General features: G+C 43.4%; 1 protein-coding gene across 2 annotated transcripts in view; it reads left to right on the forward strand.

Annotated features, from left to right (window-relative positions):
• Positions 1-13,486, forward strand: part of LOC129698955 (hyccin 2-like) — a 34,601-nt gene that overhangs the window by 14,116 nt on the left and 6,999 nt on the right. The window contains exons 6-11 of one of the 2 annotated variants that reach the window (XM_055638457.1): positions 3,370-3,485; positions 6,317-6,412; positions 7,667-7,783; positions 9,289-9,376; positions 10,464-10,623; positions 11,545-11,703. In XM_055638457.1, the coding sequence (XP_055494432.1) occupies positions 3,370-3,485; positions 6,317-6,412; positions 7,667-7,783; positions 9,289-9,376; positions 10,464-10,623; positions 11,545-11,703 (736 nt within the window). The remainder of the gene's footprint in view (positions 1-3,369; positions 3,486-6,316; positions 6,413-7,666; positions 7,784-9,288; positions 9,377-10,463; positions 10,624-11,544; positions 11,704-13,486) is intronic. The other variant, XM_055638458.1, reaches the window with a different exon arrangement.

A 13,486-nucleotide genomic window follows, 5' to 3' on the forward strand; every position in this document is an offset into this window, starting at 1 on the left:
CTGTTGCATTCTCGGGCCTTGGCTAAGAAGTTGTGGGCTGGTTTGCTCCAGACATTTGAGCACAATAGTGAATGCTAAGACTTCAGTGCAATACTGAATGGGTGGTGGACCATTTCAGATGAGATATTATCGTGCAGATAGTAGATTCCATAGCCTTGTTTTGAAGAGGAACAGTAGATTCTTAATTTAGCATCCAATTCAGAACAGGTAAGTCATAGAGTTATAGTGTGGAAATAGGCCATTCAGCCCAAATTGTCCACCCAGCTACACTAGTCCCACCTGCTTGCGTTTGATCCATATCCCTCCAAACCTGTCCTATCCATGTACCTGTCTAACTATTTCTTAAATGTTGGGATAGTCCCTGCCTCAACTTCCTCCTCTGGCAGCTTGTTCCATACATCCACCACCCTTTGTGTGAAAAAGTTACCCTCAGATTCCTATTAAATCTTTTCCCCTTCACCTTAAACCTATGTCCTCTGATCCTCAATTCACCTACTCTGGGCAAGAGACACTGTGCATGTACCCGATCTATTCCTCTTGTGTTCTTATACACTTCTATAAGATGACCCCTCATGCTCCTGCACTCCAAGGAACAGAACAGAGTCCCTCTCCCTAAAGCTCAGACCCTCTAGTTCTGGCAGCATCCTCATACATCCTTCCAGCTTGGCAATATCTTTCCTATAACATGGTGCATAGAACTGAACACAATATGTGTGGAAACATTTTTCGGCATTCCTCGTGGCTTTTGCTGATGTACTTTTATTGGATTTAAGTTTTTAGTAACATTCCTACCCTAAAATACATGCAGTGAATTAAAGACTTGGATTTCAGCAATGCTACATTATCAAACAGCCCTTCATATTTTTGGTATTAGAATCAAGCAGTTCCTGTAGATTTAAGATAGACACAGAATGCTGCAGTAATTCAGTGGGCCAGGAAGCATCTCTGGAGCGAAGGAATGGCTGGTATTTCGGGTTGAGACCCTTTTTCAGACTAGACGGGAAAGGGAAACGGGAGATATAGACAGTGATGTAGAGAGATAAGAACAAATGAATGAAAGATGTGCAAAAAAAGTAGTGATGATAAAGGAAACAGGCTATTGTGAGCTGTTTGCTAGGTGCGAACGGGAACCTGACATGACTTTTGTGGGGGAGTGATGGAGAGAGAGGGGACAGGGGTTACTTGAAGTTGGAGAAATCAGTATTCCTACCACTGGGTTGTAAGCTGCCCAAGCGAAATATGAGATGCTGTTCCTCCAATTTGCGATTAGCCTCACTCTGACGATGGAGGAGGCATAGGACATAGAAACATAGAAAATAGGTGCAGGAGTAGGCCATTCGGCCCTTCGAGCCTGCACCGCCATTCAATATGATCATGGCTGATCATCCAACTCAGTATCCTGTACCTGCCTTCTCTCCATACCCCCTGATCCTTTTAGCCACAAGGGCCACATCTAACTCCCTCTTAAATATAGCCAATGAACTGGCCTCAACTACCTTCTGCAGAAAGGTCAGTGTGGGTATGGGAAGGGGAATTAAAGTGTTTGGCAACTGGAAGATTTGTGAGATATTGTACTGGGTCAAGAAATCACATTGCCTCATATGCAATTAGTGCATTTTAGTTCAAAGGCACCTTGGAATTTATTTGTTTGTTGAATCCATTGCTTTTATAACAAACACATCCATTAACTGGGCATAACATTTATCTACCCAATGTATCAATGATTGGGGACACTTAACAGAGACCTGCACAGTGACCACTGCTGGGAGGAAGCTCTAACTGGTGAAAAAACATTCCTTGTCCTTGGTTTCATTCAATAATTGCAAGTCACTCCCCTCGATAAGCAGAAGATAAAGGCTATAAGATTACATGAGTATCACACATTATCTTTTTAGCTGAGGAGACCAGCATATGTTGCATGAATGGCTCTATAACCTTGACAGTTGCTCAGCACATTTTGGTTTCATTCAGCATGCATGACTCTGGCTGATTTACCCTGACAGTGTGGTTGTCAGACAGATAATGCTGTCTTTTTGCTGTGTTATCCTGCAGGGTTAGAATGTAACGGAGCTTGGAACATTGGCACAATGAACACGAACATAACCATTTATTTTATTGTTTATAATACAGTTTATTATAAGAGTTAATCTCCAAATAGGCATGATTCCAACTGTGTAATCTCCTTGTATAGGAAAGAATTGCAGATACTGGTTTAAATCAAAGGTAGACACAAATGCTGGACAGGCAGCATCTCTGGAGAGAAGGAATGGGTGGCGTTTCGGGTCTGTCTTCAAGTCTGAAGAAGGGTCTCGATCTGAAACGTCACCCATTCCTTCTCTCCAGAGATGCTGCCTGTCCCGCTGAGTTACTCCAGCATTATGTGTCTACCTGTGCAATCTCCTTTCCTAGTTAAGGAAATGCCTTCCTGTTTTTTTCCTTTTCCCACATCAAATGCCTATCGGCCAATTCCTTAGCACTTTTGGGTCCTCTGTCTTCTTGCCCTGGTGTTCCTTGGAATCTTCTCTCCACTTGTACTTGTAATACTTTGCTAAGGATGTATTCCCGATCTTCTAATCTACCTTGTTGCAGCCCTTGCAATTTCTTTCACTTAATCTGCACTTTCTCGGTAGTTCTAACACTACATTCCTATGTAGTTATAACACCCTATTTCCTTTCCCTTTTTGCATTAGCTGTTGTCTTCGTGTATGGTATGATCTATCTGCACAGTAGCTCACAAACAAGTTTTTTTATTTTTTTTATTTACTGTATCTCAGTGCACATGACAATGATATACCATGATAATTGCAAGCCACACCCCTCGAAAAGCAGAAGAAAAAGGCTTTAAGATTACATGAGTATCACACAATATCTTTTTAGCTGAGGAGACCAGCATACGTTGCATGAATGGCTCAATGGAGAAATGAATGGCACTTGTAAGAGTGTGACACTCCTTTACTACCAAATTAGAGAATTTACTGTAATGAGAGTCATTATGAGATCAACTCTCTGGTGTAAACTTGTGACTCTGGGGGAAGGGGAAAGTCCGTCTTTGTCAGAGTTGGAACACTGGCATGATAGAAAGCCAGTTTGAAGTTTTAAATGTTTGGGGATGTGGGCTCTACACATCTGGGTTTGATGCGAGTGGGTGGTTTGCTTGAGAATCTCGGAGGACAACTGTACCAGATGTAACTTGTCAAGATGCCATCTCTAAAAGACGGCAATAAACTACTTAGACTTTTTTTTACAACAATTCAATAAAGTTGCCAGGTTTTAAATTTACAGAATTAGAGGTTATTTTGCTCAAAGTGCCTATACTGGTCCAATAATGGTAAATTTGCATCCTTGCACAACTCTATGAATGTCTTGCAGCCTTCAAGTATAGGTTCCATGGCCCTAACGGAGGGAGCACTAAGCCAGCATGACCTAATCCGAGTGGTGTACAGTGATCTTCACCCTCAGAGGGAGAACTTCACAGCGCAGAACAGGTATGTGAAGCACTGCATGAACTTGGCCTGTGGTACTATGCCTGTGTCTCTGTGGCATGATGGTGACTGTGGATTTAGCTTTGTGCCTAACTCATCTCAATTTTCTAGCTATTTTTGTGTGTAGTAGCTGTTTAGTACAGCCCTATTCCACGTGCCATCATGCATTGCAAGTGACCTTAGTTGCTTCTCCTATCCCTCACGCAATCCTTCATCGCATCCTCCAGACTGCCTGTTACTCAAGTTCCACATGCTATTCAATTTCAGCCTTCCCCTCCATTTGCTGCTCAGACTATGCCCCACTTACTGCTCACAATAAATGCTATCATTAATTATCTAAATACACCACACAATTCTTGCTCAATAAAATTAAATATTGAACAGATCAGCACAGGAACAGGAGCTTTGTCCTACAATGATACTAAGTTAATCTCTGCCTGCATATGATCCATATCCCTCCATTCCCTGCATATCCACATGCCTCTAAAAATGTCTTAATATCACTATCCTATCTGCCTCTACCACCACCCCTAACAGCTACCACCACCCAGAGCAGCGTGTTCCAGGCACCCACCACTCTGTTTCTAAAAATAAAACCTGCTCCACACATCTTTAAACTCCCCCCCCCCCCCTCCCCCTCTCACCTTAAAGTTATGTCTTCCTATCTTTGACATTTGCACCCTGGAGAAAAGGGTTCTGACTGTCTACTCTATCTGTGTGTCTCTCATCATTTATATACTTCTATCTGTTCTCCATAGGCCTATGAAGCGGCAGAAAAAATTATCCAAGTTTTTCCAATTTCACTGTATAGCTAATACCCTCTAATCCAGGCAACATTCTGGTAAATCTCTTCTGCATCCTCTTCAAAGCCTCTGTATCCTTCCTGTAATGAGGCAACCAGGACTGCATACAATACTCCAAATGTTGTCTAAGCAAAGGTTTAGAAAACTGCAACACGATTTTCTGATTCTTATACTAAATGCCTCAAGCAATGAAAATAGGCAGACCATACGCCTTCTTTTCCTCTTTATCTAGTTGTGCTGTTATTTTCAAGGCGCTTTGGACTTGGACCTCAAGATCCCTGCAAAGTCATCTACATTTACTTCTGTTGTTTGCACATTATCACAAACAGATCCTACCACCGATCTCCACCAAACATCAATTGGTCCCAGACCTCCAGCTGAAATAACATAATTCCACCACTACCCTCTGTTCTATTAGTAAGCCAGTTCTGAATCCAAATTACCAAGTCACCCTGGATCTCCCACATCTCTTATCTCCTGGATCATCCTGCCATACGGAACTTTATGAAATGCCTTACCATGTTCTATGTAGACAACATCCATTGCTCAACCCTCATTAATCACTTTCATCATCTGCTCAATAAATCTCAATCAAAGTGTCAGGTAGGAACTGACACTGGATGTTTAATACCTCATAGTAGTGAGTTCCACAAGTTAAACCAGTGGGCCCTAGATAGGTGCAAGAAGTCTGTATGTTTAGTATGGGAGAGGATGTGCACCTGCTGTGATGGAAGGTACACTTTTCTTGAAGTGGTGAAATGTGTTGAAGGTGGAGGGGAGCTACTTTGTTTTAATATATTGCATTAGCCACTTCATACTGTTTGTGAGGGGAGCATTGTGTAGGAGACCCAGTGCAATGCAATACAATGCAAGCTTTTTTTATTCAGTGTATACCACTTTGCTTGACAAGGGCAAAGATTCTTAATTGGTGTTTGGGAGAGCCACTTTTTATTTGGTTGGCCATATTGACTCGAGTTCATTTGTTCGAATTCTTTATCAAACGTGCTTCACGAGAGGGAGAATTATTGCGGGGGGAGATAATGAATGAAAGGTGGAAAGTGGAGAGAAGTTTGTGCCGAGTGTAACTCGACTATCTCCATTAGAACTGATAAAGTGGTGAGTTATTGTTATTGTTATTTTTGTTTTATTTTGAACATAGAATTTCATCAGTAGACTTGGAGCCCATTCACACTTTCCACTGTAGTTCCTTCGGGACATGCCTCTTAATGTTTGAAAGGAAAACAATCTGCAGGCTAATAAACGAATGAACAGGCTAATATTGTTATAGTCACTGAAAGTGTGGGTGTGTGGCATTTCCTAAATCCTCTTTTAATGTTCACAGAGCAATGGGCCGTTTTAAAACATGTATGTTATTATTTACTTGATTGAGCCCACCAGCCACACTCGCCACAGATAGCTGGTTGTCCTGCACTGGAGCTGGTTTGGCTGCACAGGGCCCAACCTGCTGACTACCAAGACATTTTAAACTCAGGCTAGCATGGTAGAGGTGCTGGTGTGCACTCTGGATACAACAAAGGATATCATGCACCTTAACTGCTGATGGCTTTTCCAAGGCAAATGTCTAAAGATACATGGTCAGATTCGTAAGTGTTGTATAATTGGTTGTACACAAAATAGCTGGAGAAACTCAGCGGGTGCAGCAGCACATATATGGAGCGAAGGAAATAGGCAACACAAAATTTCGGGCCGAAACCTTCCTCACTGTGGTCTGAAGAAGGGTTTCGGCCCGAAACGTTTTGCCTATTTCCTTCGACGGCTCCATAGATGCTGCTGCACCCGCTGAGTTTCTCCAGCTATTATGTGTACCTTCGATTTTACAGCATCTGCAGTTCCTTCTTGAACACTTTGTATAATTGGTTATTGGGAATAGTGAGGAATTGGCATTGCTTGAAGAGTGAGACAAGATTCAGGAACACTCTGAGTTTATAAATGCAAACGATTTGCATTTCTGGCCTAATATAGAGGTTGTAGAAATATACATGTTTTATGGTATGTATGTGTGTTTTCCAGGTTTGAAGTGCTAAGTTTCCTTATGTTGTGCTATAATTCCGCAGTGGTCTGCATGCCTAAATCCTCCTACCGCTCCCTCTGCAGTGTGTGCTCGAGGTAAGCATTGCTGCAAGAAGTATATTTTTTACTTATTCCACAATATTAGTTTTGTATCTAAAGTTTTTAATTTTCTTAAACTGTTATCATTTGAGGAGCTGCAGTGTAACGGGTGGGTGGCAGAGAAATGTTGCAATTCGAATGAAAGCATGAGCCATGCACGATTGGGGTATTGGGTACAAAGAGCCGTCAGACTCTGACTCGGTGAGATGTGGGCACTGTAGTGGTGGAACATGTTAGCACCTGACAGCTGCAAGATGTGCCTCTACATTCACAAATTGTAGTTTTGTGTATTGGACAGCATGCATTAAGATTTCTAATGCAGAAAATAATCAAAAAGCACCATTACAACTGATACTTGAGTAGGTGAGGTTGTGCCAAACTATGTGATTAGAGCAATATTGAATTTCTTTTCTTGATGAATAGAAGTTATAAAATATGCCTCTGATCTCAGTGTATTGAATGAAATTGTGTTGTTTTACTGTTTGGAGGATAAAGAAATTAAACTTATTAAACCTCTTTCATAACTTTGGTAGCCCAAAGTACTTTACAGCTAAATAAATTCTTCTGTTGTCATTTCAGGATCGCAGCAGCTAATATATATCGATCAAGCTCCCACAAATATCAGAGCACTGATGATTAAGTTTTATTCTGGGATAACTATTAGCGGGGACCCTGTGCCGAATTCCCAGAATTTTCTTCAAAATATGTCAAATGATCTTTTATCTTCACCAGACAGATCATTACTAGGCACCAGTTTAATGTTATCTTACTAGTCTACATCTCCCAACTTCTGTCACTAACATAACTGGCAACCACTGACCCTCAACTGCCTAGCTCCTGATCTTTTTTGTAGTCAAACTAAAAACTTTCAGAATGGTTGATTCTCTTAAGTGACTAGTGGGAGTAGGCATCTGATAGATATGATGGAGAAGGGCCTTTAAGGCTATATTTGGAAAGATCCACAGAACAATGCACAGAGGATAAATATGAATGAGTGATTGCATAGTGAAAGATTGATGATTTCCTTGTTGGAGAAAGGAAAATGAATGGAGTCGTGGATATTAAGGGAATCAAGGGATGAATGAATAGTGCAGAAAAATGGTATTGCAGTAAGATCTATCATGATCTTGAAGAAGGGCCAGCTAGCCTACTGCTACTCCTATTAAGTTATCATTAGATAAGCAGAACCTAAGGAAGCCCAAGTAATGTGCTGTTCATGTTCACTAATACCTGACTGTTCTCAACCAATAGGCTGTGCATTACTGGGTTTCCACGACAACGGCAGAAGATGTGGAGCGAGACTTGTGGTCGGGTAATACTGGACCCAGAGTTCATGGTGCAGTTGTTAACAGCAGTTTATCATGCAATGTAAGTAAGTAGTAAAGGGTAGGATTGGTTCTGTTAGAAGCTATCTGTTTGCTTTCCTCTGTAATTACCATCAAAGGTTAGTTTATTGTCACGTGTACCAATTAAGGTACAGGGAAACTCGAATTTACCATACAGCCATACTAAAAAGCAATAAGACGCACAACTACATAAGTTAACATAAACATCCATCACAGCGGATTCCCTCACTGATGGAAGGCAATAAAGTCAAATTTTCTTCCTCTTTATTCTCCCGCGGTCGGGGCAGTCGAACCATCCGCAGTAGGGGCGATTGAAGCTCCCGCAGCTGCTGATCGAAGCCCCCCTGCATCAGGGCGGTCAAAGCTCCTGCGACTTGGAGCTCCCGATGTCGGTCTCCAACCAGGGACGCGGGCTCCACGATTTTAAAGTCCGCAGTTCTCTCTTTTGGAGCTCCCTCAGTTGGAGCTCCCAAAGTCGGTCTCCAGAAAAGACCACCAGCTCCTTGATGTTAAGCCACAGTGCGGGCGGAGATACGTTATGAAAAAAAATCGCATCTCTGTCGATGTGAGAGATTTTTAAGTCCGTCCACCCCCCACCCCCCCCCCACACAACAAGCTAAAGAATGCTAAAATATACATTTAACACATACTAAAAACCACCAAAGAAGGAAGGGACGAGACAGACCGTTAGCAAGGTGGCCGCTGCGGGCCCCACCCGGTGATCACAAAACTATTTCTGGCTGGGCAGTGTGTTTGTTCAAGATCAAATGTTTTTATCAGTTATCAAGATCAAGATATATTTATTTGTCACATGTGCCAGATGGCACACTAAAATAAAGAACGCACCACACGATAGATTTAAACATAAAACATCCCCACACAGCAGAATCAAAAGTTTCCACTGAGGGAAGGCACCAAAGTCAGTCTCTTCCTCGATGTTCACCCGTGGTTGGGGCCTCCGGAGCCCTCCGCAGTCGCTGCTATGGCAGCCCACCGCTCAGGCCTGCTCCCTGGGATGTTGGCTCTCCGACGTCGGGACTGGAGGCCAACCTCAGCGGCTTGGACCTCCAAAACGGCCGCTTCCCACCGCTTCACATTCCTACCTCCAATATAATCAAAGTTAGATTATAAATACAACCTCTCAATCCCTCTGGCACCCTCAGCTCCCTCTACACCAACCCATCACCACTCATTCATTGCCCTAATTCACTCAACAATGCCTGCATCTGTTGCTGTGCTGTAATTGTGACTCTGCACTGTTGCTTACAGAGTTGCCCAAGAAGCTATTTCAAGCCCCTTCCTGTTTCTTATCTGCATGTTATTTGTGTGTGCCATCATCCATGTAAAATGATTAGGATCCTGCATATGATAATGCCCAGCATTAACTCATGATCTATTTTAACTTGACAGTTTAGGGCTTGCATATATTTAATAATGATGTAGATGGGGATTTGGAATCCAGGGAGGAGCATGAGCTGAGCCGACAGGTGATGTGTTCTTGAACTTTTTCTCTTTTATTTTGCACAGATACGATGGAGAGTGGGAGTTGGGCCAGGAGGCACTGGAGGACCTCTTGTATAGGGCACAGTTAGAGTTGTACTCACAGCCGCTGTTGGTAATTTATTCCTTTCACCTGTCGTCGGTTAGACCTACATCTAACAAGGAGTCTGAGCCCTCCACTCCATATGTGACCCAGTATTTTCTGTGTCGTACTCGTACTCTGGTACAGTCTATTTCAAATTGTTGATGGGATGTAACGTTCCTCATGTCCTGCACTAAGCAGATAGTTAAAAATCATGCACAATTGTGAGTCTAGAGATCACATATTAACTAGATAGATAGATACTTTATAGTCACATTTACAGTGCAAGTCTTTGTTTTTGCATACCCTTTGTTTTTATATACCCAAAACGCAGTCGCCACAAGGCACAGACAAAGTTAAAGTACCCTTAAATATTGTTGGTCCCTTCTTCATTCGGGGGGAATGAAGAAGGGACCAACGGGGGGGACACCACTTCCACCACAGGTCCCTCTTGTTCTGGGCAGCCCAAGTACATCGGGTCCGCTCTGTTCTTCATGTCTTTGGCCTTAGTGACTTCAGCCCCCAGGGACTAAACCGCATGTTCCACGTCCCTCCTCGCTTTTGGTCAATGCCAGTGGCTCGGGCGTGAGGTCGGAGTGCACAGGTCCTACGGGTAGGTCGAAGGTCCGCGACAAGTGATTCTCAGTCTGTGGTGGATGGTCCTCCGTCGTCTATCTGCAGCATCGGTGGATCTGCCTGCTGGGTCCTTCCCACACCACACCGCTTCGGCTGCCCTGAAAGCCGCGGTGCCTTGTGGGTGCCTTCAGCCATGCGTAGCACCCTGGGATAGAATCGTGATTACCATTACCGAGCTCAGCTTTTAGACACTCCTGATTTGTAGACTTGAATTTGAATTCTCACGGTACCGTGGTGGCATTCATGCTCTTGCATCTGCATCAGTGGTCCATTCATTTAGTGACATAACTATAATTTACCCTACTCCAATGGGCAGTACAGTTCCACAAAGCTCTGCAGGCCTGTTTGTCACAATAATAGCAAATTAAATGGGAAATCTTGATTGAGGCAGGCAATTTTCTATTGAGAATAAATTTTGGCACAATATTCATGGAGTGCAATTCTTGTTCATTTACACTTGTTCTTATGGATTTGTTTCCTGCAGGTGGCTAATGCAATGAAGAGCTCATTGCCTTTTGATGCTCCTGACGTTTCTAAAGTGGGTCGGAAGTGCCTGCAGGTAGAAGTTACACCAACGGTACCCAGGATATCCCGTACTGCCATCACCACTGCTTCCATACGAAGGCATCGCTGGAAGAGAGAAAGTAAGCAGCTGGGACAAATCTTTTTCCATTTTAGTCACAAAGTATTATTTTCTCCAACAGGTGTTTGTTCAATGCAGTCTGTCATTTACCATTTTATATCTGATTAAAAAAATGCACCTCTTCCCCTCCTGATACTTCAGATTCCCCGCTTTCAAATTAACCTCGACCTTGCCGTTTCCAATGCCTGTGTGAGGGCTGCTTCCATCCATCGCACTTGAGGCAGATGCCAGCAGGATGCCTGGATGATGGGTGGCACATGGCCTTCTTTCCCAGCCAGCTACGGTGGCACAGCTTCCAGTGTCTCAAGTTTGATCCCAACCTCCACAATGTGGAGTTTGCACATTCTCCCTTTGAATGTGTGGGTTTCCTTCACCCCCCCCCCCCCCCCCCCCCCCCCCCCCCCTCTGGAGATTCCCCTATGTCCTCCCACAACCCAAAGGAATGCAGGTTGGTAGGTTAATTGGCTGCTGTAAATTGCCCCTGGTGTGTGTGTGAGTGGTAGAATCTGGAAGGAAGTTAAAGGAAATCTGGGTAGAATAAAACAGGATTCATACAAATGTGTGGTGGATGGGTGGTGCAGACTTGATGTGCTAAAGGGCCTGCCTCTGCACATGGAACGGTACAGCACTGGAACAGGCCCCTTGACCCACAGTATGTGTGATGCCAAGTTAAACTGTATGACATCTGTACTCATGTCTCACTCTGTCTGGATAAGGGCTGCCCTTGGGTAAACCCTTCAACTTAAAGGAGCAGCACTTGGTATGAGAGTCTCTGTCTGACACCTGTATTTAATGTTCTGTGCTCTGTCAATATTCTGTATTCTCTACTGTCTCTCCTTGTGTATTGTACTATCTTCACTCTGTCCTTTCCCCTTGGCCTGCTGGACAGGGTGTACGCTAAATGTTTTGTGTTGAATCCCAGATTGTGTTGACCTCCTATTTGATGCTGAGTCAAGCGACCCCACCTCCCTAACCTGTGACTCGTCTGAATTGACCGGAGAGCGCAAGAGGAATGGGGAGGGGATGCCAGTGGCGCCCAAGCACAGTCAGCAAGAACCAGCAGCTGTGGCAACGGCAGAGGGTAGGCCAGAAATAAAGAGGCAGAGATCAGTGAGGGTGCTGGAAGTCAAACGTGGCTCTTTACCCAAAGCAGGGGCTCTTTATCCCAGTGCCTGTATCCACTATCCCAGCGTGCATTAATGCCTTTCCCCTATTCTAGCATCAGGTCAGGTAGTATCATTCTTGTACTTTGCTGTACCAGGCCAGATCCAAGGCTGTGAGAATGGCAAAGGGTGATTTTGAAGGCTGAATGTTTGGCTGAGAAGACTCTCTGATAAGGTTGTGCTTTCTGAGTGTTGCTTGCATGTTCTCTTGCATCTCTCCCCTGTACCAGCCTAATCATCACAATCTCTGAGCCTTCCCCTTCCTTCCCACCCCCACTTCTCCAATGTTCTGCTTCCATTACCTCCTGCACTGTGTGTGGTTCCAGTGACACCGGATACTATGGTTCCACATCCAAACTTTTGCCAAATGAGAAATCCAGTTGGTGTTTCTCAATATGTCCTTTGAATAGAAAGCCTGCAAGTTCTACCTGATGGTGACTGGGCAGTGGTTGGGTGCAGAAAACCAGGGTGAGTAACTCTGGAGAACGAGGTCTCATGTATTTCTCCTATGATGTTAACTCTGGACATCCCACAGATAAAACCGAAGCTTTTATCTATCTGTGCATGGTCAAGCATTTAAGAAGTCCAATTTATAGCAACGTATAGAAACAAATAGTTTTGGGGTATTAGTTAAAAGGGGCTTGGACAGTACATATACGGAGCAAGTTAGTGCTCAGACGAGTGCTATCCTGACTTCTACAATGGAACATACTTGATCTGTTCTTGATTTGATCTGGAATTAGATTACTGGATCATATGAAAATAACGGGGTTTAATTATTGGTGGTAGACAAAAATGCTAGAGAAACTCAGCGGGTGAGGCAGCACCTATGGAGCGAAGGAAATGGGCAACGTTTCGGGCCAAAACCCTTTTTGCAAATGCCATTGACTTTTCTTCATTTATAAAATTGTAATTTATGGCAAGTTTAAAAGATAAATAACCATGTATATCTCCATTCTAGTGATGAAGCAGTCAATGTCTTATGATTTCAATGAATGGGTGTGACAGTGGATGTGGAGGGTCTACCTTGGCTTTGTAAGCTCTGCTGCATGTGTGTGCTTATTATTCTATGTACTTCATTTGGACTATTTGCTGGCTGGGCTGCTATGTAACTGGTAAAGAGAGGAATGCAGGATTACTGTAGCTTACCCAATATTTCAATGTCAAACTATGTGTTTGATTTAGATGTTAATGGAATGAAAAAAAATCATTATCTAATAGTCCCCACAGAGGCAGTCTTATGACTTTTATCAAGCTGAGTCTGTTTGTATTGCAGGGTCAGAATGTGCTTCTGAGGAATTATGTTTTTGCATTTGGATGTCATGAAAAGTGACAATGTTCTAGAGTAACTCAGCGGATCAGGCAGAATCTCTGAAGAACATGTATAGGTGACAGGTAGACAAATGTGCTGGGGAAACTCAATGGGTGCAGCAGCATCTATGGAGTGAAGAAAATGTACAGGTGACATTTTGGATTGGGACCATTCTTCACACTGATTGTGTGTATGTGGGAATATGGGATTGGGGATGAAAGCTGGAAGAGAAGAGGGGCAGAAAATCCTGGCAAGTTGGTAAAATTTTAGAGTCCATTATAAAGGATAAGGTTACGGAGTACTTAGAAGCTCATGATAAAATAGGCTGAAGTCAGCATGGTTTTGTGAAGGGGAGATTAATTGCCTGATGAATTTGTTGGAATTCTCTG

The sequence above is a fragment of the Leucoraja erinacea genome, chromosome 7 (assembly GCF_028641065.1).
Source record: "Leucoraja erinacea ecotype New England chromosome 7, Leri_hhj_1, whole genome shotgun sequence".
NCBI classification, from domain to species: Eukaryota; Metazoa; Chordata; class Chondrichthyes; order Rajiformes; family Rajidae; genus Leucoraja; species Leucoraja erinaceus.